The sequence below is a fragment of the Bos mutus genome, chromosome 8, assembly GCF_027580195.1.
Source record: "Bos mutus isolate GX-2022 chromosome 8, NWIPB_WYAK_1.1, whole genome shotgun sequence".
NCBI lineage: Eukaryota > Metazoa > Chordata > Mammalia > Artiodactyla > Bovidae > Bos > Bos mutus.
The window spans coordinates 37,637,526-37,663,485 of NC_091624.1; the positions used below are offsets into that span (position 1 = coordinate 37,637,526).

Below are 25,960 nucleotides of genomic sequence, written 5' to 3' on the forward strand. Positions count from 1 at the left end.
GATCAATGCTAAGAGGCCCTCTGTAGATTCTGGAAGACAGGTCCCCCAAACCCTCTCCTAGGTCTGCACTGATGCTACTGAAGACCACTCAGATAAGTTTAGCTAGGTAGACCAGGCAGAGCTTTTGGCAAAAGACTCAGCAAAGACAGCTGGGTTTAACCGCACACCTGACTTCAGATATGGTGTACCAAGCCGTTGTTTGGGACTTTGGACTTCGAAGTTTTAGCCTGTCTTTCCGAAGATAGTGATCACTTTGGATTAAGAATGCAAGGCATTGTCAGGAGGAGGATGGGTAACTGGATGGACATCTGAGGCCATGCCTAAGTGACATTTTCAGGTTAAAATTCCGGTTTGACTAAAATCAAGTCCTATGTTCCCCCAACCCTCAAAGCAATCATGGTGATGGTGTGAGGAGTCTGTGCAAATTCAACTGAATCACTAGTGATCATTCAGTCAGAGACATGGCAATAGTGAGACACAGTGAGACACTTTACACACAGCAGAGCGGACAAGGGGATTTCTGACACAATCGTGGTTTGCAAGTATCAAGGTCAAGACAGTAGGTGAGCTGTGAGTCCACCAGGCAGTCGGGAACAAGCATGATTTATCTGCGGGGAAAAAATCTCCATCACACCCAATGATTTTTTTTCCTAAGTGTGTCATGATCTCCTCAGTCCTGGACATCAAAGTAGTCAATTACGGGCTCCTTCGCTATCTTCTGTAAATTGCTGCTCCCAGGATTCCTGAAAAGCAAACACAGAATGAGCAATCTTTTCTTGCTTGGGGGAAACCGATTCAGGCAGGTTTCAGAAAGTGAAGGGTCAGCTTCTTTACCATGTGTGAGATTCTGCTAAGACAGTGCAGTCCACACGAGCAAGTAACTGCTGGAATTTGGTGAAGGGCACAAAGGAGTTTATATTAACATATTAACACTATTCTTTCTATTCTAAAATTTTTCCAAAATAAAGACTTTCCCCAGGGCAGGACTGGGGCTGGTCCTGAGAGCTACTTGGCCCCAGGAGCTCCTGGCTGACGCTGTGCCCAGTGGGCAACACTGATCTGTCCCGTCCAGTTCCAAGGGAACAGAGATGGCTAGGACCCTCCTGGTGACCTTGTACACTTCCCTACCCACCCTCCCAGAGGTGTAGGAGGCTCTGGAGAGCTTCTGTGTGGAAGGCCAGAGCAGGAGGAGAGACCCCACTGGGTTCCCAACAGCTTCCAGCTAGGTGGCCTTGCTCTGTAGGGCAGCTGGTCCCCTCCTGGGAAGGGAAGGCAGGATGACGACCCCTCTCTGCTCCTGGCTGAGAAAACACCTGCCAGACCTGCTGCTTGCTCGTGCTATTTTCTTTCCTCTTTAATCACTAGCATATGGAAAAATGATTCAAACCATATGTAAGCAGAGCAAAACACGCAAGTTTCCCCCTTCACTGCCAATGCCCGCCTAGAATCCCACTTCTGTCTCCAGAGTAACTGCTGTGAACTGTGAGATGTTCCCACATCATCTGGTGTGGCAGACTGAATCCATTTCCCAGTGTCACCATCTATACCATGGAAATTACGGCTAGTGACTTTGCTCCCTGGAGGGCAAGTAGGCATTACAAACAGCAAACCTGGGACCCCTCTGGCATGAACAAATGTGTGTCCAGCATCTCAGTCAAACATCGTATATCTGAATGCAACACCCCAAGGCCAGACCCAATGAGGCGCCAATGACTAGTGCAGCCCAGGGCAATTTACTCCTCGGTGGCATCTCCGAACAGACATGGCCCTTTGGGAAGCAGCTAAAGAATTCTTACTTGTCTGTCTGTCTGTGATGAGCAATCGGTGGCGGAGGCCGTGACTGATTCTCCTTTTCGAGTACACCTGTCAGTGTGGTAGAAGGACAAATGGACTTCCCTCTGTGAAGTCAGAACACAAAGTATTGAAAAGTGAGAACTGTTTGTGGAGACAGGCAGACAGCTGGAAATCCAGTCCATGACTCTTAACGTGATGCTGCAGGGCACTCTCTGATATGACCTGTCACCTTTGATTAATCCTCATCCCTTTCATCTACCTCTGCTGAGCCCACTACCTTCTTTCTCTAAACTCACTTGAGTCTTCTTTGTTGGGAGGTTCTTCCAATTCCCCCAGATTCGGATAGTGATCCTAGGTCTTGCAGTCCCCTCCTCGCTCATACTCCTGCTTCAGTCTCCTCTAATGGCAAACACTCTTCACAGAGGATGCCCTGAGTCCCAGGCCAGCACTCTGTTTCCATGATGCCAGGAGGACACAAGGGGACAAGGGATGGATCTGATGTGAAATATGCTTTAGGTGTGTCTGCTCTGAGGTCTGAGGCATGGGCTTTACTTTCTGGTTCAGAGCCTTAGATCAGTCAGAATGGCTGGCCCAGAGGCAGACTCTTCACCTAATCTTCCAAAGAAGGAAGTAAGAAAAACAACAGCCCAAGGCCAGGCCCAAGGAGGCACCAACGACTAGTGCAGCGCTCCTGCACTAGCCACTGGCCAGCCCAGCTTCTCAGGTCCAGTGTGCCTCACCGAGCAGTTTCCCCTCTGACAGCAAGATGCACCCACCTGACCGCAGTGACCACGACGTTGCGCTTTGGCTCACTGTCATAGCTCACGCTCTCCAGGCCGTACACCTGGGCCAGATCGTGGATGATCCGGCGGTGGTCTCTGTTCATGGGAGGGAAGCAGTGGCTCTTCTTACTACTTTTCCCCTGTATGGAAGGAAAAGAAGACTGACTGGTAAACATCATTTTGAAAAAAGGCTATGCCTATAGAGGTCCTTCCCACTGTCCTGGAACAGCCTGGGTCAATAAAGAGATGACAGAGTTTGGGAGGCCCATGGTGCACGGCAATTCACTGCCTGCGGGGCAAGGGTCGGGGCGTGGGGGGGCGTGGGGAAGGGCATGGGATGTACTTCCTGCATCTCCTCTGTGAGCCATGTGGCAGCAGCTGGCTGGGGCCAGGGGGACCGTGGGCAAGTGAACTGAGCCTGACGTGGATACTGCAATGGTTGCTCCCACAGGGCCTCTAACTGGGGAGTGAGTGATGTTTTTAAGAAATGACTAAATAAACTGAAGAGTTACAAAACAAGAAAATCTCACTTGTACACTCCACACTAAAAATTGTGAATTTATAGAGACAGGCTAGCAGAGAACTACATCTGCTCAGGTTTCCTAATTAGGAGGGGAACAATGATTCCATTTTCTCCTTTGTGCTAGTATCCTGCTGGGAAGCGGGAACAGAAGGGAGGCAGGGCAGAGGGTGAGTAGACAGCAGGAAGGAAACCTATTTTCATTAGATGTGGAGCCAAAGGAGCCATCTCTCCCTCACTCACATGCCCTCTGAATGAAGAGGGAGTCGCCGCAGGGCTGGCTATTGCTGACTACATGAGAGGCTTTTTTGATTAAAGCCACCTCCTCGACATCTCCGCTGCCTCCAGGACAGGCTTCCCTCTCTTGAAGGAACTGATACCATTACTGTTCAACTCTACTCATTCAACTTTATATCTTTGCCCAACATATTCTTTCCTGCCTTTGGGGTAATAAGAACCAGTGAGTCCGATCATACAACAGTCCTTCAGAGATCTCTGTGTGTGCGTACTCAGTCACTCAGTCATGTCTGACTCTTTTGTAACCCCATGGACTGTAGCCCACCAGGCTCCTCAGTCCCTAGGATTTCCCAGGCAAGAATAAAATGGGTTGCCATTTCCTCCTCCAGGGGTTCTGCCTGACCCAGGGAGAACCTGCATCTCCTGCACTGGCAAGCGGGTTCTTTACCACTGAGCCACCAGGGAAGCTCATCAGAGATCTGAGGAGTTGGCATGTCTTCCTAAGTATCCCTACTGAATCCCCTTCATCGAGAGTGTTTCCTCCCATTCTTGGGCACAGGGCTAGGATGTGTATTTACATTTAATATTACTGCAGATATCTTTCTTGAGCCAGGCTAGAGCTTCCATGAAGCTATAATGGCTGGGCTCTGGAGAAAGGTAAGGATCCTCAAGGCAGCTCTGACTTTTTCCTACAACTACTTTACACTGATAGTGTTTCTGGGACTTGATTTTTTTTTTTTTTTTTTAATGAAGTTGGCCTTAGAAACATGTAGAGTTGGATATTTTGATTTCAACCTTATTCACGGCCTCCACAAGGGCTTCCATTTCCTTCTCAATGTCGCTGACAAACTTTAAGTCCTTCCTGAAATGAGAAATAGCCACAGTTAATTGCGTTTGTTTCTGCTCTTTTGAGATCCCTTCCATCCACCCTCTGCCTATACAGTGCAGAGAATGGACAATGTGGGCAGGAAAATTGCAGAGGCCAGGCAGGAACTGTCAGATAACAGAAGGCTGAATGTGACGGAACAAAGGAAGAGAAAGTAATAAGAAAACAATTATGAGAAGAGAGAAGACAGAAAGAGAAACAGTCATCAGAGGGCCAGGAGACAAGAGGAAAATAAGACCTGTTACCACCCAAATGAGGACCACCCATGTGACAGAGACCTGGATGGGCAGAGGTGGAACGTGGCCAGAGACCCTTCACTGCAAGCCAGTCCAACCCTTGAAGGGCCCCAGCTCCTATCACAGGGACTAAACACACACACACACACACACACACACACACACACACTCACACTTCCAAAGTTCAACTCTTCAATGGGACAGTTTTGAGAAACCAAGAGAATGACTTATTAAATACCATATAATTTCTTATAATAGATATAGATATATATATATATATATATATATATAAAACTGACTCAACCACAGAGGACTGCATATCTTAAAAGAGCAAATATCTGGTAAGCCACACTTAAGAAACTAGGTATCAAGTCACATACCTAGCATCTTCTTTCAAACTGTCACTGAATTTTGACCCTGAAGAACGTACGTTGAAAGGATCAGAATCATCACTGATATGAAATGCCTCTGCTAACCTCCTGAAAGAGAGTGAAGTATGTACATGAAAGGAAAGAAGGGGGAGGAAAATTATCTCATAGTAACAGAGTGCCCACCAGGTTCTACGTTTTTTATACATTAATCATCTCATTTCAGTAAACCTGATTATTCAGGAGAATAAGAACAACTTGGGACAAGATATTGAATTGTCTTCACAGAACAAAATAAGTAAGATACATCTAGATGGTTCTGAGCAAGCTGTAGGCTGACACTGGAGACTCAGATTGTCTGAAGAGAAGGCTGAGGAGGGCGTGCACTGGGGATGGTCAGTGGGAAGGATTTCCTCTGAGGTTTCACCCGAACATCAGATGAATAAAGTAGAAGGATAATACTAAAATTAACGTCACTCTACAGAAAGTCTACAAAATGAAGAATTCCATTAACAACATAAGCGCTGTGTTAATTTTAATGCACTTCCTTTCATACTTTTCTTCTGTAATTTTAAGTAGTACATGAAACTCTGAATCTTTTTTTTAGCATTTCTCATACTACTGTTTGATTTTCACACTCCCCGTATTAACAGTTGCATAATCTTCTAATTTTATATGTCCCACAACTTACATAAGCATGCCCCATTTAGGTTCCTGTAACAGTCTCCCAGTTTTTCAATATGATAAGTAACACAATACCTCTGAGCAAAAACCTTTTAAGATTATTTCTCTGGAAAATGTCTCCAGGTGTGGCAATAACTGCATTAAATAGTATGGACCTGAGACCCAGATCATCATGGTCTAAGGGTTCCACAATGCTGTTTATGCTTTGACCGGCAGCTGTATGAGTCTCGTGGCATCTCACCAACACCTGGTTATGTCCTTTTTTTTTTTAAAGATAGTTAAAATTCAGTTTAGCATTTATAGTTTTCCTTTACAAGGAGGCAGGGATCTCTTACAAGCTTAATGCCCATAAGAATTTGGTTTATTGTTGCTAGGTTTTCTAATTTTTTACCAGCAGTTTAGTTTTCAAATTTTCAAGAGAATTCCTAGAGGGGGAGATCTTTTGATGTTTTGATTAGTTGGCCACTAATTCAAACGTACACATCAATAAAACATAACTGTGGGATGCATTTGGTCTGTCAGTTTTCCATTTCTGCAATGGAGCATGTATTTGCAACTTTAGATGGCATTTTCCTTTTCAAATTCACATGTCTTTTTTTTTTTTTTTTCAGGTCTGTGAGTAAGAAAGAATCCTTATATAGTGAGGGTCATTATGTCATTGTTCAAATATTGAGGAGAAATTCAAAAGGCTTTCAGAAATAGCTAGTTCTAATCAATAACTTTAATTTACTGAGCATCTACTATGTGTTAGGCTTGTGCCAAGAGTTTTACGTATAGTATGGTTAGTTTTAATGTATTAACCCTATAACAACTCAGGGAGGTAGATACTATTATTATCACTCACTATTCACAGATACGTGGGAAAATTAAAGCTTAGAGGGATAATGTGTATTGTCCAAGGTCACACAGCTATGTGAGTGAAGCTAAGATTCAATTCCGAGCAATCTAACTCTAGAGCTATGGCTGGCTCTAACTGCTGTACAGTACTGTCTCAACTACACAAAGGTGCACTTCCACGTTCTGGAGGCCTTCTACGCATTCACTACAGCATTTCTAAAATCTCTGGACTGCGGCAGAGAACAACGTGACAACAGTTCTTAAAGGACAAGAGTTTTGAATAGCAATTATTACAAAGTTACCATAAGAGTCAAACCAAAGGCAATTTGGGCAGTGCTATTAATCATATTACCATCTACACATTTAGTCACCTAAAAAGGTATTGTTAACAATTGTTCAAAGTTGCACTTCTAGGTAAAACAAAACTGTACTTGTCTGCATGTATCTGTTTCTGTTTAACTCTATCTTGAAAAAATTTCAAAGAATGGTTAAGTTACAAGAATATTACAATGGGACTTCCTTAGTGGTCCAGAGCAGCTTCGAAGCTGGTCTGGGAAGATGCCACTGCGGGCAGCTAAGCTTGTGGCCCACAACTACTGAAGCCTGCACACTCTAGAGTCCGTGCTCCGCAACAAGAGAGGCCACTGCTTGCCACAACTGGAGAAAGGCCACAGACAGAACGAAGACCCAGTGCAGCCGAAAAACAAATTACAATAAGCTCCTACACACTCTTCACCCAAATTCTCCAAATATAAACATTTTCACAGAACTATACCTTTAATCTCTGTTGGAACTAGAAAGTCTGTCAGGCACTGAATAAATGCCCCTTAATCTGATAAAGAATATACTCAAATAACTTACAACAAACGTCATAGACAGTAGTGAAATATCCATTATCACTACCTTCTATTCAATACTGTACTGGAGGCCTAGCCAGTGTGATTTGCCAAGAAAAAGAAAAAAGTTAAGAATTAGAAATAAATTAGAAGGGGACATGATTGTGTACATGCAAAATCCAAAAGAAGCTACAGATAAACTATTAGAAATAAGTAATTTAGCAAGGTTGTAAATAGTGGTCAACAAATATCAATTGTATTCCTACATGCCAGCAACAAGCAATTAGAGAATTAAAATTTTAAAGTGATAACAAGAAAAAAATACCATTTATAATAGCAGCAAAAAACATCAAACAGCAAAGAACAAATTTACTTAAAGATGTACAAAATCTATATACAGAAAACTATAAAAAATATCATTAAAAGAAAACATGACTAAATATAAGGATATACTTTGCTCAAGGAGGAGAAGCCTCAATATTACAAAGTATCAAATCTTCCCAGACTGATCTATAAATACCAGCTCAATCAAAATCCCAGTTTTTTTTTTTTTTTTTTGCAGATATTGATAACCTATTTCTAAAATTTAAATGGAAATGCAAACGGCCAAGAATAGCCAAGACAGTCTTGAAGAAGGACCATGTTTGAAGAGATATGCTACCACTTTTTAAGACTTGTTATAAAGGTACAGTAATTCAGATAATGTGATATTAACACGATGGAACAGAATGAACTCAGAAATAACCCATACGCAACATGACTACTTGCTTTAAGACAAAGGTGGCACTGCAGCGAACTGAGAAAAGGATTTCTTGATAAATGATACTGGTCGAGTGAACATTTGTTTGGAAAAAAAAAATAATGGAATCATGAACCCTCCTTATATTATGATTTAAAAAAAAAAATCGGTCCAAGTCAACTATAGTTCTAAATGTGAAATGTAAAATAAGGTTCCTAGACAATAACACAGAATACCATTATGACCTCAGGATAGACAAATACTTCTTAAACAAGCTATAAAATGTACTATCAACTAAGGAAAAGACTGATAAACTGAACTACATTAAAATTAGAAATTTTTGTTTATTAAGACACCGTTTGGAGAGTGAAAAGTGAATGCACAGAACGTGAGAAACAACAGTCCACACAGCAGGACTTCCCTGGTGGTACAGTAGATAGCAATCTGCCTGCCAATGCAGGGGACATGGGTTCAATCCTTGGTCTGGAAAGATTCCACATGCCTCAGAGCAGATAAGCCCTTGAGCCACAATTACCAAGCCTGTGCTCTAGAGCCTGTGAGCTGCAACTACTGAAACCATGTGCCTAGAGCCTGTGATCCACAACAAGAGAAGCTAGTGCAATGAGAAATACATGCACTGCAACAAACTTATTCTTATTCAATGTAGAGTAGCCCCTCCTGGCCACAGCTCAACGCTCACAAGCAACAATGAAGACCCAGCACAACCAAAAATAAATAAATCTTTTTAAAGGAGAATAAATGTATTAAAAAAAATATATATATATATATATATAAAGGTGGTGGTTTAGTTGCTGAGTCATGACTGACTCTTGCGACCCCATGGACTGTAGCCCACCAGGATCCTCTGTCCATGGGATTTCCCAAGCAAGAATACTGGAGAGGGTTGCCATTTCCTTCTCAAATAAAACAAAGGACTCATATCCAAGGACTCCCAAAATATATAAAGAATTCCTAGTAATCAATATGAAAAAGACAGATGATACAATGAAAAAATAAGCAAAGACTTGAACTGGTACTTCACAAAAGAGGATATCCAAATGGCCAATAAACATACGAAAAGGTGTTCAACCTCACCAGTCATCAGAGAAACATAAATTAAAAGCTCAGTGATATCCAGTTATACATCTACAAAAATGGATTAAAGTTTAAAGAGTATAACTTGGTACAACCATTTTGAACACTGGCAGAATCAACAGAAGCTGAAAATACGCATACCTTATTAATCAGCAATTCTACTCCTGAGTTTATTATCCAATAGGAATGAGTACATATATATAGCAAAGCTAGTACAAGGATGTTCTTTACAGAGCATTATTTGTAACAGCCCAATACCAATAACAACACATGTAATCTATTAACTATAGAATAGATAAGTAATGATACATTAAAATAAAATAAGTATTGTTCAGGAATTAAAATAAACAAAATACTGCCACATGCACCAAAAGGAGTATCACAAATATAATGAAAGAAACCAGACAAAAATACCACCCACATGATTTCATTAAAGTCCAAAAACAGACAAAATAATCTAAACTGTCAGAAGTCAGGATACAGGTTATCTCAGTGGAGTGTAAGAAGAGCTTCTGGAAACTTTCTGTATCTTGACCTCATTGCTGATTACACCAATGTATTCAATTTGTGATGACTCACTGATCTATAGTTTTGATCTATATGTATGCTATACTTCAACATAAAAGTTCATTAAAAGAATTTTAAGCCTCTTATCTCCATTGGAATTAGGAAGTCTGCCAGTCCCCGAATTAGTATGCTGTGGGGCATGTAATGTTTATACTTGCCCCAAACCACTTAAGCTCATGTTTCAGAAACATGCTGAGATCACCTAACTGGTTTATCCTTAGGCACTTCAATTCTTGATGACTGAATTTCTTCTGCTCTCCAATAGCAGCAGAAGACTCAGAGCAGGTGCTGAATGAATGCTTGAAGGGTTGCCCCCTCCCACTAACTTCACAGAGCTCAAAGACAATCAGATAAATCGTAGTTCAAACTACTTACTTTTTCCTTTCCAAGGCTGAACATTCCTCATCACACTCCAGCCTTGAGAAACAAAGAAAAAATTAAGTGAGAATGCAGGTTTCACAGCTCCTACTCTGAGCAGCTCAGTTGGTAAAGAATCTGCCTGCAATGCAGGAGACCGGGGTTCGATTCCTGGGTCAGAAAGATCCCCTGGAGAAGGAAATGGCAACCCACTCCAGTATTCTTGCCTGGTGACTCCCAAGGACAGAGGAGCCTGGCAGGCTACAGTCCATGGGGTCACAAGAGTCAGACACAACTTAGTGACTAAACCACCATCACCACTCAGCAGTAAGTTCTTGGATGGTCACCCTAGAGATTGAGCATACTCTTGCCAGACAATGGCTGGATGAGGTCCCTCTCAAGGACAGGTGGGCAGACCTTCGAAGGACTTCAGAGTGTCCCAAGGCTGCTCAGCCCCCCAAATGCTCCCAGCAGCCCTCTGACAGCCCCATCTCCCTCTCTTGACACAGCCACCTCTCTGTTCTCTTGCAGGTTAAAAGTACATACCCAAGTCTCTGCTTTCTCTGGCTACTATCTGGAGTGAGGCCCAGAAATGCTTCCTCTGGTCTTAGCTGTGTCCTGAGTAGGATTCACTGCACTGGAGTGGGTGTGGCCTCTTAATGTCAGAGGTCTGTTGAATACTGTGTGTGTAAGGCTTTACTGTTGGGGACTGACACAAGTGAATGGTTCCTGCCCTCTGGAAATTAAGTCTAATGCGGGAAAGAAGGCACAGCTACACATTTTTTAAATTACCTGGCTTGGTGAATTTCCTTCTTGGTAATCAACTTGCTGATCTCCACTGAATCTCCAAGCTGCATGTCTGTTATTTTGGAGGCCATGGAAATAGCAGCTATTCTGAAGTACAAAAAAGAAAGGGAAGAAAGGCACTGCAGTTTCACAAGAATCTCCTCGCACCAGGCACACAAAATATGTCTTTCAAGAAAAATCTACCTCTTGACAATCTGTGTAGCTTTGGAAGCCCATTTACTGTAACTATCACACATTTACGTGGTATCTCAATTAGTCTAAACAGCTCCATAGGAAATGAGGTAATCAATTCCTTAGCACTCCCTTGAACATCTGGGCTAATGCCTGGCACTCAGTGGGTATTCACAGTCAATCTGATGTTGCATACTCCTGAAGTCCCACCTCTATGACACATCTATGCATCTCTGCATCTCCAAGATGTTATCTCTGAATCTATTCGTCCATCCATCCTAACATCTCCACTTCTGTACTCAGATCCCCATGTAACCACACAGGTCCCAAGATTTCAGGAGTCTGTAAAGACAACCCACAGAACAGCCAGAAACCCCCACACTCCAGTAGGAGCACAGGGCCTGGCTGTGCCACCACAAATGGTGGGACATGAAAGCAATTCATGCAACCTCAGGACATCTTCCCTTCTGATCTCATGGTGAAATAAGACCAGAGGTAGAGAGAGAGAAAGGAGGAGAAATAAAATGGTTTACAAATTAAGGTTAGGGAAAGTAATAAGGTACATAAAGCAGTGCTTTTTCTTTGAACCTGAAAAACTAGACTCAAAATTTATTTTAAAAACTTTCCTTAAAAGTTGAAAAGATCCTATAATAAACTCCTGTATATCCTTTACCTAGACCTACCAATTGTTAACATTTAAGTAGCACTAACCTTTGATAAGTACTGGATGCTTCTGAGCAAACCATGATTTCTTTTCTTCGTCCACATTCACACTGCAGCTCTATCTGAAATAAGATGAACACGGAGCAGCGTTCAGCCCACGGAAAACATGTGAATGGGCAGGTTTCCTTTTTAAAGCCTCTCTCGAATCAAACCTTGGCAGAGAACAGAGAGACAGGGAAAGGCTCCTCTCCAAGATGGGGGAGCTAACCACACATGCAAACTGACAACGTGGTGGCTGACATGCTAGGATGGAAGTGCCAGGTTTACAGTGCCCCTTATTGGGAATTATTCCTGTCCTTAATCCTGCCTGAAGGGGCAGGCCTAGAATGAAGTTTCTACCACCAAACCAGAGGTAGACACTTGACCCAGAACCAGCCAAAGTCTAATCGACTCCACTTCATCCCTCCACTTTCACCTCCTCGGGGGAGACCTTGCTTCATCCCTCAGAACAGTTAAGTCCCCCACTCACATGTTCCCGTGGAACCCCTGCAAGGGTGTAACTACTTCACAATCCTTAGCAGAGTCACGGGTAATTACCTGAGTAACCAGTTAGTATCTGTCCATCTGATTAATGGAACCATGTGTCTCCTGTCCACTGGTAGAGCTCCAGCATCAATACAGCATAACATCTTATACAAAACAGACACTTAAATACTTGTTGGATGAATGGAGTGGGCAATCAGTGTCTCTTGAGAATTCGATCAAAGGGAGACAGAGACTGGTCAGGTGGCAGTGGGTACTTTCTGAACTAAAAGACCATCTCAAGCTTGGCAGACAGAAGTCCACCTTTCTCTCTGTTAACCTGAAGTTCCTTGTAACCAACGACCCCTGACTAGGATGTGTGCCAAGGTGCCACTGCAGACAGTTCTAGACTCATTAGCAGCACCAGGACCACAGCCAACACCCCACCCGGAGCCAGGACTACGTACCTTGGCCTTGCAGGTGGTCACTGGGCAGGGCAAGCTGAGGTGGCAGGGTGCCATACACGGGTGGCCACAGTTGGCTCTGGAGGTGGTGCAGGGCTGCTTGCAGATCTCGTCCCCCAGACATTCTCCTTTGTGACAGAGCCTCTGACACTTGTGCATCCCACATGGTAGCGTGGCACCGCAGGGTAATCCACAAGAGATATCAACCAGGTGACAGGGAATGTTGCTTCGTAACTAGGAGAGAAGTAGCCGGGTTCTCATCTCCATTCAGGATCTGGGGTGGGTTTTAACTTCCTACTTAAACATTTCTGAATGTTCACAATCAGTATATTTAAAAAAAAAATTTTTTTTTTAAAATCAGGCTGATTTTCGAAGTCTGAAAGGTTAGTTTGAAAAGAAAACAAACCTGAGCTTTATTTAACAATGCTTGTTACAGTTTGAAAGGATTTGTTTTAGTAGCCGAGTGTGACTTGCAACAAACAAGGTGAGTAACAGGCATGTGAAACCAGATAACTAGGGAGTATCTGAAAATGCTATGACTAACTGGGAGGGTCAGGGGATCTTCTACGTCTGCAAACAGCTAGGGCACTGAATTGACAGAAACCCCGGGGGTGGGGGCACCCTTGGCTCATGGTTTCCGGACTGCTGGCAGGGCAGTTTTATGTAATTACTCAGCTCTCCTCACATCTCCCAACCTCTGGTCTCCATATTTTAGATAGCTCTGTCATTAAAAAAAATTTAGAAGCAACAGTCCATGGAACCGCCATTTTTTCTTGAGAAATTGCCTTCATCCAGGATTCCTCACTCTAGGAAAAAGATGCTGGGATTTTACTTTTGTGGGACCAAAGATTACTCTCATGTACCCACTCAAAGTCTTTTAAGAACCCTCAAAGAGAGGAGTATACTTCGACTCTGATGAGGCATAACCTGTAATCTTGAAGAGGGCCCCAGAGTCTAGTACATACCTGCTTTGGATTTGGTATTTTAGTGGAAGGTATCCCCAGTCACTAAACACTCCATTACCACCGGGATAATTCGTGCACACGCTGTGCCCTGTGCTGCTCCCGCCCACATTATCTGCCTACTATCTTCTCATCGTCCTTCAGGAGATTACTTATGTTACTTCCTTTAAGAACACCTTCCCTGGGTAGGGGTCCCTTCAGTGCTCTGTACTTCCCACACGGTTGTACCTATAATCGACTGCTCATTCATCTGCTTTCTACCCCACAGTGAAGGCTCCACCAGGGCAGGGCCAGCCCCTGTGGTTCATTTCTCAATCACTTGAACCCAGCCAGTTACCTGGTACAGAGCAGGCATGCAGTAAGTATTTGCTGACTGAAGTCCAACATATGGATAACACATGGATCTCTCAGAATGGTTATCTCAAAGGAAGTAAGAGTTTTCAGAGGAAGAATAAATACTAAGGATTATGACTTGAGAACCTCTGACAGGAAATAATGTCCATCAAGATAAGAATGCTGAAAGCATGTTGTCACAGTTGTCAAGAGTTTCAAGAAATGTTGGCCAACATGTTATGAAGTAAAAAAAAGCAGGTTACAAAACAGTATAATCTTCATAGAGTAGAGGAGAATATGTAATACACATGCCTGAAGTCTACACACCAGAATGTTTAAGAGTATTTCTTTTTGGGTAGCAAAACTACATTAACAGTCTACAATGAATATGCCTTTTTAAAATTAAAGAAACTTTAAAATTGTTTCAAAGGGTCTATAATCAGCAGTGCCAAATACAGCTTAGATGCTAAGAATAAGGACAAAAATCCTTCATGGTAGTGGCAGTGGGGAGGGGCAGGTTAGTGGGGAGGAAGGCGTTTGGCCCATCAGCAGGATGGAAATCTGTGAAGGGAGTAGAGAGAAGGATTGGTGGTAACTGGCAGGGAGCCCACCTGCACTCTTGGGATGTTCTCACTGTAACACTTTTCCCAGACTGGCAAGCCCTCCCCATGCTAGCTAACCTGGACGCTGTCTCTGAACACAGCTCATGTTCTCAGGGGCTACTGGCTGAGTCTCATCTCATTGTAACCAGATTAAAAATGAGAGCAGAACAGTCTAAGAATGCTACTGACTGAATGGTTCCGTTTATGTGACCTCAGGAAAAGGCAACAGACTTTGTTAGGACAGGCAACAGATAACTGGTTACCGGCGCTGGAGGAAAGTGGAGAGTAATTCTGAAGGGACATGAAGGAGTATGTGGGGATGAATGACCTGTTCCACATCTTGACTGTGGTGGTGGTGACATGACTGTATGACTGCTTGTGTCAAAACTCATAGATTTGCATGCTAAAAAGAGTAAATTTTATTTTATGCAAACTATACCTCAATGATTAAAAAAAGGAAAAAAAAGTGGCAATAGCAAATCTCTGCTTCTTTGGAGCATATTTACTTTGAGAAACAATGAGGCTAATCCTCTTAACGAAATCCAACCATAAATCTCTGGTTGGAACGATGAACCACTTGAGAGAAAGCTTACCTCATGTTTGCCCATGCACCACTTCTGAGTGAGGAAAGTACAAGGAGGGCACTTGTCCTCACTATGACATGAATGATACACTGGAGAAAGAGAAAGGCAAAATCTGGAATTATGTTCAAATAATACCACACAAACTATTATACATATTATAATAGCATTTGACATGGAACTTTTAAATTTAGGAGCTAAAAGTACTTTATAAAATGGTCACTGGAAAGTAAAAGTAGTTGGCTTTATATTAAAGGGCTGAAAGATGAGCATGAGAAAAAGAAACCCAGCTGAGGGGGGAGAGACACAGAAGCAGAGAAGGGGGCAGCTGGTCCACCCCATCTCCTGAGGCATGGCCACATGGTCTGTGCACGTTACTCAGTCATGCTTGTGGTCCTACCGTACACAGCTCCCCTCTGTTCAGACATCTTGGTTACTTACCTCATCTAACATGCTTCCTCTGCCTCCTTTCAATTTCTTTACTCGCAGTTCATTCAAACTCATCCCCTAAACGAAGCCTTCCTTGGCTGACCCCTCCCTGCCCTGAGCTCTCTTGCTCTCCCTGACCTCTTGGTTCTGAGGCAGAAGGCTTGTTGCCATGCTATCTGCCCCATCTTCAGGCAATCGCTGGTTGTGGCAAATGTACTCAATTCCCATCTTCTTCCTCCCAGAAACAACAGAGCCCCCTCCAGGTCCTGGGTTATTGTTTTCTTCCTCTGAACCTCCCTCTATGTCTGATACCATGCTGGATATACAACAATTGCTCAAGAAAAGTTAATGCTGAATGAAGGCAGGCTAAAATAAATCACAAATGGCTAAGTTCTCACTATGGACATTCATCAGCAGGATCTGGACTTCATCTTAACATCTGCAGGTGAAAGAAGTGAGTTCGAGTGAGTGTGCTGAGTGTCTGCTTGAATATTAACTTCACAGTGGCATGGACACCACTCACAAGCTAAGCTGGGAGGGTCATCTTAAGGTCTCCAGGGAAGGAGGGACTTCTCACTTCATAAGGAATTTACTTAATTCTTCTTCACTCTTAAAAAAATTAAGAACTGGTTGTTTCGTCAGTCTCAATCATATGGCCAGATTTACTGTAAGGATCAAATCTGATGACTTAAGTTATGTCAGGTTTGCCTCTGGGACATGACAAAAAAGGAAATGATGGGCTAGATACAGTCTGAGGGGAAAGCCAGTGACTAGACTGGATGGCAAGTGGGTGATGTCAAGTAGCTACTGGTCTGGTGTCTACAGCAGTCTATCACAGGAAAACTGGAAACCAATGTCCAGCAATATGAGACTGACTGAATCACTTATGGCCTATCCATGTAACAGGACACCCCACTATCATCTAGAAAAATATTTATTGATAAGGAGACAGATTAAAATTATAGTAATTAGAGAAAAAAATCTATTACTTAAAATAAGTTCAATAAAATTCCACTTTTATTTTAGGGAAAAAAAGGAAATATATATTTTTACCCATGGAAAAAGGCCCTGAAAAATCACCAGGCAAGAACACTAGAGTGGATTGCCATGCCTTTTCTCCAGGGGATCTTCCCTGGAGAAGATCCCGACCCAGAGACTGAACCCAGGTCTCCCGCACTGCAGGTGGATTTACCGCACTGCAGATTCTTCACCACCTGAGCCACCAGGAAGTCCGAAAAATACACAGGAAGGCATAATTCTTAAAAGGTTACATAAGATTTAATTTCAATCTTTTGATTTTACTTTTCTTTCTTTTTATATATGTTGCATCTACAACAAAACTGAAGTTACTTTTAATTTTATAAAAAGATGCTTAACTTTGAAATATGCACCAAAAGTGGAGGCCACAAAAAGGAAGACAAGACCAGCTGGGGCTTCTCCCGACATTCTGGGTGTGTTTGACACCCACAGGGTAAAGCAATGAAAAGCACTGTCATTCCCAGCTGTGGCCCAGATCACAGACCCATCTTCACAGAAGCAGTCCTGAGCACAGGGAACAAGGAGCAGCCATGACAGTGTGACCTGAAAGCAGTGAAAACTATCACGTGCTGTGCTAAGTCGCTCAGTCATGTCTGACTCTTTGCGACCCCAGGGACTGTAGCCCGCCAGGCTCTTCTATGGGATTCTCCAGGCAAGAATACTGGAGTGGGTTGCCATGCTCTCCTCCAGGGAATCTTCCCCACCCAGGGATCGAACCCATGGCTCCTGCATTGCAGATAGACTCTTTACTGCTGAGCCACCAGGGAAGCCCTGAAGACCATCATGCAACATCCTAAATGATACAGTGTGAGCAGGCTGTGAGGTGTGCAGGCAAGCAGATGGGACCCACCTGGATGGTCACATTCATGGACTCTGGCACAGGTCTGGGTACACTCAGGGGGCCTGGTGCCACAGGGAACTGGAGGGTAGATCACTGATGCACCACAGTGGCAGGTTAATTCATCAAAACCTGGTGAAGCAGCAGGTAAAACAAACCTTCATGAGTTTGAGATTCGCACACAGATAACTACAAACACACTTTTTTTTTTGGGTGGGGGGACTTCTATTTTTAGAGGCTAATTTTTAGGGGCCACCTTTTCTGGGAAAAAAAAAAAAAAGGTTTTTATTTTATTAAAGTTGTCTGGTAGCGAAGCATTCGATTTTTACTTGCAACAATCTTTTAAGTCCATGAGTAATCCCAGACAGTTTTACATGTATTTTATAAACAAATGACCTACAGAACAGAAGACTTCCACCAGAGATACAGATCCTTTTGGTTAGGAAAATGGATACAGATTATGAAAGCCACAGATAGTTAAGTTCAGCAAACTCACAGGGGACTGCCAACAAGCAGCTGACTGTGTCATGAGCTCTCCCAACCCTCAGACCCATAGGGAAGTTAGTTCAACTCTGGTCCAAGTTGGAGGCCGGGTCTTTGGCCATGGTTCTCAATTAGGAACCAAGAGTCAGAAGCCCAGGCCCTCCAGGACTCCTCCATTCAATGCTTTTCTCCAGTCAGTACTTCCAACAAACAGAGGCTATATAATGTGATGGAAAGGGTCCTGTAAATACAGTGGGAAATTGAGGCTTTTAGACCTGAACCTACTTCTCACTTACACAAAGACTGTAGGCAGGTAACTTAACACCTCTGAGATTTCTTCCTTTTGGTCAAAAGGGGATACCAAACTTTGACCTACCTACTTGGAAAGCATATTGTGGGCAAGGGCTAAAATATGTGAAACAGCTAGGTAAAGAGTAAGAGGCTACATATCTTTATGGAACTCCATGTGTGGGATTTATAACAAAGCACTGACTCAACTCCTTTTTAAAATATGGTAGATCTAGTATTTTCCTGAGAAAGTATGTTGGGGAACCGTGATCCAGGCTGATCTTTTAATGGAGCAGTTCTCTAAGTGTGTTCTGTTGACCCCTACGACTCCCTGAGATCCTTTCAGGGAGTCCAGGAGGTCAGCTGTTTTCATAATACTTAGATACTATTTGCTTTTTTCACTGTGCTGACATTTGCACTGATGGTACAAAAGCAACTGTTGGAAATACTGCCAAAGGCATTCATGCAAATCAAGGCAGTAGCACCAAACTGTAACCACTTTATAATAGACAAAAAATGCAAGGTTCACTTAAGTCCTTGAAGAAGTAAAAAAAATCTTACCCCTTAAATACATGTCTTTCTAATACTCTGTGTAACAAAGTAGGACATCTGCTTAAAGCACTTTTGTTGCACACAAAAATGCAGTCATCCCTCAGTGTCCTGGGTGGGGAAGGGGCTGGTTCCAGGACTCCCATGGATACCAAAACCTAAGAATGCTCAAGTCCCTTATATAATATGGCATAGTATTTGCATATGACCTATGCACATCCTCCTGTGTACTTTTTTTGGGTGGCTATAATTTTGGATTTATTTCAGAAAAGCTGTTGACATTATCTTGTAAAGTTAGATGTCTACATGCCCTGAAAAGCAAAAATTCTACCCTTATGAACAAATTTTAGAAAAATTATTACATAAGTGTACAAGAAGACACATGTAAAAGGTTCATAACAGCAACACTAACAGTAAAAAAATGCTGAAAACTATACAAATGTCCTTTGACAAAGGAACAGATCAATAAATGATATTATATTTACTGAATCAAATATTACAAAGCAGTGAAGATGTATGAAACCCAGCTATTTACAAAAATATGGATGCATCTTAAAATATAATGTTGAATAGAAATGTCCTATAAGACTAGATAAACAGAATTATTTTTATGGATTTCAACATAAGCACAATTGGATCATATACTGCTTTTGACTTACACACATATGTCAGAATAATGACATATATGGTTTTCTACAGTAGTGTAGAAACTACTACTATCAAGCTATTTAAATGTTCAACCAGTTTTCTCCAGGAGAAAGCACAGGATAGCCAAGTGTAAACAGGTAGATGAAATTCATATTAACACTTAAGTTTTTAGGTTGCATAATGGCTCCCCTGTATATTTTAAATCATCTCTAGGTTACTTATAATATCCAATACAATATAAATGCTATGTAAACAGCTGCCAGAAGAAAACACATTCAAGTTTTATTTTTGGAACATTCTAGAATTTTTTCCCCTTGAATGTTTTCAACCCATGGTTGGTTGAGTCTATGGATGTGGAGCCCACAGATAGACAGCTGTCTGACCACTGTTCGTTTTAAAGAATTGCACTTTTTTGAGTTCTGAGCTGAATTAACTTTTTTTCATAACACACCATTTTGCCTGAAAAAGTAACCAACAAACTATGATTATTTAGACTTGGTTATTTTGGCAGATACTTCATCAAAAATTAACAGTGAGCCTGTCATTTCAAGAAAACCAACTCTGTTGCCAATGATAACATTCAAGCTTTCAAGTGGAAACAGAATTTTGGAAAATATGCACTTACCACTAAGCGCTTGACAACTTCCTAATACTTTTCCTAAGACTTTTCTGATGGGATTGGTAGTATATTAAGGGATGTGAGTTTTTAATATAACACAAACAGACCCATCTTAGAATCACTGCCTACAACCCAAGACTAAGGGACAACTGAGCAATTACTTGTTTTGAAGTCTCAACAGCTTTTCTGCCCATAGATTCCACGAGTAAGCACTGTTGAAGTCTCCTCTTTCTACTGCCATCATGTCTCAGAGTCTCCCAAAGAGCCTGAACAGCTGTGGAAGCTCTTCATTGGAGGTTTGAGCACTAAAACAACCAATGACTGAGGAGCCATTCTGAGCAACAGGGAATGCTCACAGACTGTGTGGTAATGAGGGATCCAAATACCAAGTGCTCCAGAGGCTTTGGTTTGTCGCATATGCCTGCGGAGGGGGTGGATGCAGCCATGAGTGCAATGCCGCACAAGGTGGATGGATGAGCTGTGGAACCCAAGAGAGCCGTCTCGAGAGAAGATTCTCAAAGACCTGGTGCCCACTCAACTGTGAAAAAGATTTTTGTTGGTGGCATTAAAGAAGACATTGAAGAACATCACCTGAGAGATTATTTTGAACAGTATGGGAAAACTGAAGTGACTGAAATCATGACTGACCAAGGCAGTGGCAAAAAGAGAGGCTTTGCGTTCATAACCTTTGATAACCAGGACTCTGTAGACAAGACAGTCATTCAGAAATACTACACTGTGAATGGTCACATCTGTGAAGTATGGAAAGCCCTATCTAAGCAAGAGATGGCTAGTGTTTCATACAGTCAAAGGTTGATGTGGTTCTGGAGCCTTTGGTGGTGGTTTTGGAGACAGTTTTGGTAGGACCAACTCTGGTCATGGAGGAAACTTTAGTGGTGGAGGTGGCTTTGGTGGCAGCCATGTTGGTGGTGGATATGGTGGCAGTGGGGATGGCTATAATAGATTTGATAATGATGGAAGCAATTCTGGAGGTGGCAGAGGCTACAGTGATTTTGGCAATTACAAGAATCAATCTTCAAAGTTTGGACCCATGAAAGAAGGAAACTTTGGAGGCAGAAGTTCTGGCCCCTGTGGTGGTGGCAGCCAATACCTAGCCAAACCATGAAACCAAGGTGGCTATGGTGGTTTCAACAGCAGCAGGAGCTATAACAGTGGCTGCTGCTGCTGCTGCTAAGTCGCTTCAGTCGTGTCCGACTCTGTGCGACCCCATAGATGGCAGCCCACGAGGCTCCCCCATCCCTGGGATTCTCCAGGCAAGAACACTGGAGTGGGTTGCCATTTCCTTCTCCAATGCAGGAAAGTGAAAAGTGAAAGTGAAGTCGCTGAGTCTTGTCCGACTCTTAGGGACCCCATGGACTGCGGACCACCAGGCTCCTCCATCCATGGGATTTTCCAGGCAAGAGTACTGGAGTGGGGTGCCATTGCAGTGGCAGGAGGTTTTAATTACTGCCAGGAAACAAACCTTAGCAGGGGAGGAGAGCCAGAGCCAGAGAAGTGACAGGAAAGCTACAAGTTACAACAGATTTGTGAGCTCAGCCAAGCATAGTGGTGACAGGGCCTAGCTGCAACAAAGAAAACATATTTTAGACACTACTCATGTATATGGGCAAAAACCTCCAAGGACTGTATTTGTGACTAATTGTATAACAGGTTATTTTAGTTTCTGTTCTGTGGAAACTGTAAAGCATCCCAACAAAGGATATTTTTTTTTCCCCAACAAAGGATTTTAATGCAGATTTTTTTTTTTTTGCACCCATGCTGTTGATTGCTAAATTTAACAGTCTGATCGTGATGCTGAATAAATGTCTTTTTAAAAAAATATGGTGTGTGTAAAGTTAGTCTATTCTGAAGCCATTTTGGTAAACTACCCAAACAGCGTGAAGTTAGAATTCCTTTAGGGTGATGCCAGGTTCCATTAGAAATTTATTTACAACTGGCTTGGGTAGAGAAGCCACTATCTTCAGAAACCTTGGTGTAGGTGAACTGACAGTTACTGTTTTGTGACCTGGAGTTAGTAATGGAGTTTTTTTGTCATTAATATGATTGTTGGCACATCCAATGTAGTATGTCTAAACTGAATTATGGCACCAGATAGTTCTAGATGGGAATGAACTTGTGTATCATCCATTATCATGTGTAATCAATAAAAGATTTAATACTCTTTTTAAAAAAAGCCAAGGTCTCAGTATACCTGAAATACTAAGGCTTATTAATTCAGAATCTAAGAAAGTTGACTGCCCAGGATCTATTATGCCTGACTTTCTAGAAAACTCTTATGATAAAGTATACAGTGAAGACACTCACTAGCTTGCCAGCACGTCTGGCAGTTTCCACGATGACAAGGTTCTTCGCATCTATGAAGGCCACAGCGGAGTTTCCTCCCACAAATCAAAGGACACTTGTGCTCCTTATCCTAGGAAAAGAGGTTTATACGTACATATTTTTTTGCATGCTGGAATCTTAGTTCCTAGACCAGGGATAGAACCTGTGCCCCCTGCAGTGGAGTCCTAACCACTAGACTGCCAGGGAATTCCTAAGAGATTTATTTATACTTGCTTACAAAATTATCTCCATTTTATATTTTCCATAAACAAGATTAACAAAGAAGCTCTCCACAATTAAAGATTGCATGAGGTCTGCAATTAGCTTCAAAATAATCAGGGGAGGGGCAGTAGGTGGGGATGTGGATGAAACAAGATTAGTCATAAGCTGATCACTACTGAAGACAGATGTTGGGCATATATGACACATACTTCTCTCAGCTTTTATATATGTCTGGAGTATTCAATAAGAAGTCTTTAAACTTTCAAACACTGGCTTATAAATAGGTCTTTATCACGCTTCACACTGTCAATATAAATGCCAAAAATAACAATTGTGCATTACATATATATACATATGCGTATATATATATGTACTTTACTATTAGTAAACTGTGTTACCTTGTTCATACACCCACAATAACACAGCACCCACTGCCAGGTAATGCTTCCTCTATTTAGTTTCACAGACGTGAATATTTCAGATAACTGAAACTTGTTCCTTTAAAAACTGCCACTCTCACTGTGCCCACTGATCTGACCCAAGGAACATACAAAACTTGAATCCTGAGTTACTAAGACCAGGTGAGTCTGTGTGCGGTGACAGTACTCAGTCTCTTGCAGATGACTACACACTCATCCAGCGGTCTTGGGCTCTGGGGCCTGAGGCCCTCTTTCTTCTTCCTTCATGGTGCCATAGGCCGACTTCCTGACCGGGCTGAGGACTAAAAAGGCCCAGCCTGTCTCTCTGGCAGCATTCTGACTGTTGCTCAGGGGCCTCTCCCAGTGATTTCCAAATCTGGGCTGCATTCTTAGATGGCTAAGGCTTCCAGAAGCCCAGTCCCTAGATGAATGCAATCTGACTGTAACTAATGATCGATCCACTTACCACACAGCATATCTCATTACATTTATGCCGTCCACATAACCGCTTCTTGTTACACCTCTTGTCGCACATAAATGTAGCATCTGCTATGAACAATTAAGAAGAAAAAAAGTCAAAGGATATGAACATTCATTCAACAAGTATCTGTGTGACTACAAGCTGAAGAAATACAAATGTAACAAGGTAAACAAATTAGTTATGGTGAAAGTGCATATTTAAATAAGATCATTTTTCACTTGTCAGTCAAAAAAATAGAAAACAGGAAGACTATTCAAGTGTCCATTGATAGATGAATGGATAAAGAAGATGTGGAATATATGCAGTGGAATATTACTCAGTCATTAAAAAAATCTTGCCATTTTTGACAACATGGATGATTCTAGAACACAGTTATACTAGGTGAAATAAGACAAACACTGTATGATTTCACTTATATGTGGAAACTAATGAACAAACATAACAAAACAGAAATAATATAGATACAGAGAGAAAACAGATGGTTGCAAGAGAAGGGTAGAGGGAAGAAAGAAAATAGGCGAGTGAGATTAAGAGAAACTTCCAGTTACAAAACCAATGATTCATGGGTATTAAATGTATAGTGTAGGGAATATGGTCAATAACTAAGTGATATCTTTGTATGGGGGCACACTGAAACTAATCTTATTGTGGCAATCCTTTTGAAATGTATAGAAAAAACACTACATTGTGTGTAATGGGCACTAATATAGTGTTGTAGGTAAATTATATTTCAAAACAAACTCATAAAAGAGATCCTATTTGTGGTTATCAGAGGCAGGAGGTGAGGGAGGTGGAATTGGATGAAGGGAGTCAAAAGGTACAAACTGCCAGTTACAAGATACAGTAAGTATTAGGGATGTGATGTACAACATGATAAACAGAATTAACACCGCTGTATATTATATATGAAAGTTGTTAAAGGGTAAACCCTAAGAGTTCTCATCATAGACAAAAAATGTTTTCTATTTCTTTCATTTTGCAACTATATGACATGATGAATATTCATTAAACTTATTATAATCATTTCATGAGGTATGTAAGTCAAATTATTATGCTGTATACTTAAAATTTATACAGTGCTATATGTCAATTGTATCTTAATAAAATTGGAAGAAAAAAAGGAATTAGGAAGACTGGGTGAAGATGTAGAGAAAAGGTACACTCAGTGGATGGGAGAATAAACTTTTGGACTACATATGTATCTATTAAAAATTTAAGTGGTGGGACTTCCCTGGTGGTCCAGTGGTTAAGACTCTGGCTTCCACTGCAGGGGGCACAGGTTCAATTCCTGGTCAGATCCCACAGGCCACTGGGTTCAGCCAAAAAAAATTTTAAGTGGTAATTCCATTTTAAGGAGTCCTCCCTACAGACACACTTCTGAAAGCAGCTAGGACACCAAAAGCACAAGCAACAAAAGAAAAATAAATTAAACTTGACCAAAATTAAAAGCTATTGTGCATCAGAAGACACCATCAAGGAAAGACAACAACAATAATGGGAAAAAATATTTGCAAATCAGTTATCTCATAAGGGTCTAGGGTCCAAAATGTATCAAGAACTCTTTCAACTCAATAACAAAAAGACAACTCAATAAAAAAGGGAATAAAGGAACAGACTTTTCCAAAGAAGATATATCAATGGCCAAATACATGAAATGATGTCCAACATCATTAGTTATTAGGGAATGTAAATCAGAACCACAATGGTTTATCATTTCATACCCACTTAGGATGACAGTAACAGTAATAACAATAATAGTAAAAAAAAACCCAGAAAATACCAAGTGTTGGAGAGGATGTGGAGAAACAAACCCTCAAACATTACTGGTGGGAATGTGAAATAGTGTGATGGCAATTCTTTTAAAAATTCTACCTGTAATCAACATATAACCCAGCAATTCCACTCCTAGGTACATACCCAAAAGAATTTACAACAGGTACTCAAGTAAAGGAGGCAGCAGAGAAAGAGATGGTTAGATAGCATCACCGACTCAATGAACATGAATTTGAGCAAACTCTGGGAGAGAGTGGAGGACAGAGGAGCCTGGCGTGCTGTAGTCCATGAGGTCGCAAAGACTTAGTGACTGAACAACAATAACAACTCAAATAAAAGTTTATGTACAAATGTTCATAGTGGTACTAGTCGCAATAGTCAAAAGAAGGAAACAGTTAAAAAATAAAATAAAAAAAAGGAAACAAAATTAAACATCCATTAACAGATGAATGGATAAACAAACTATGGTATATACATACAACAGAATATTATTCAGTCATAAAGAGGAATGAAGCATTGATATGTTCTACAAGGCAGATGAACCTAAAAAACACGCTAAGTGAAAGAAGCTAGAGACAATATGTAAAGGTTACATATTGTATCAAAAATTCAGAATTAAATCCAGAGATAGGAAGCAGATTAGCAGTTGCCTGGGGCTGGAGTTGGGGTAAGGGGGAGTGAAATAAACAAAGGGTTTCCTTTCAGGATGCTGAACACACTTTAGAATTGATAGAGATGACGGTTTTACAACACTGTGAAGGCACTAAATGCCACTGAATTGTATAAT

At 41.7% G+C, this 25,960-nt stretch overlaps 1 protein-coding gene and 1 pseudogene across 4 annotated transcripts in view; one reads left to right on the plus strand and one right to left on the minus strand.

Moving 5' to 3' along the window:
- Positions 1–468: 468 nt before the first annotated feature.
- Positions 469–25,960, minus strand: part of NFX1 (nuclear transcription factor, X-box binding 1) — a 66,434-nt gene continuing 40,942 nt past the window's right edge. For 2 of the 4 annotated variants that reach the window (XM_005903020.2, XM_070375470.1), the window contains exons 12-24: positions 23,386–23,465; positions 22,261–22,369; positions 17,361–17,480; positions 15,056–15,135; positions 12,569–12,799; positions 11,628–11,701; positions 10,731–10,832; positions 9,957–9,998; positions 4,836–4,934; positions 4,129–4,195; positions 2,571–2,716; positions 1,797–1,898; positions 469–743 (exon numbers count right to left, since the gene is read on the minus strand). In XM_005903020.2, coding sequence (XP_005903082.1) covers positions 671–743; positions 1,797–1,898; positions 2,571–2,716; positions 4,129–4,195; positions 4,836–4,934; positions 9,957–9,998; positions 10,731–10,832; positions 11,628–11,701; positions 12,569–12,799; positions 15,056–15,135; positions 17,361–17,480; positions 22,261–22,369; positions 23,386–23,465 — 1,325 coding nt within the window. In that variant the 3' untranslated portion in view covers positions 469–670. Of the gene's footprint in view, positions 744–1,796; positions 1,899–2,570; positions 2,717–4,128; positions 4,196–4,835; positions 4,935–9,956; positions 9,999–10,730; positions 10,833–11,627; positions 11,702–12,568; positions 12,800–15,055; positions 15,136–17,360; positions 17,481–22,260; positions 22,370–23,385; positions 23,469–25,960 lie in introns of all 4 variants that reach the window. The other 2 variants (XM_070375471.1, XM_070375469.1) reach the window with 1 other exon arrangement.
- Positions 17,876–21,130, plus strand: LOC138988936 (heterogeneous nuclear ribonucleoprotein A1-like; annotated as a pseudogene).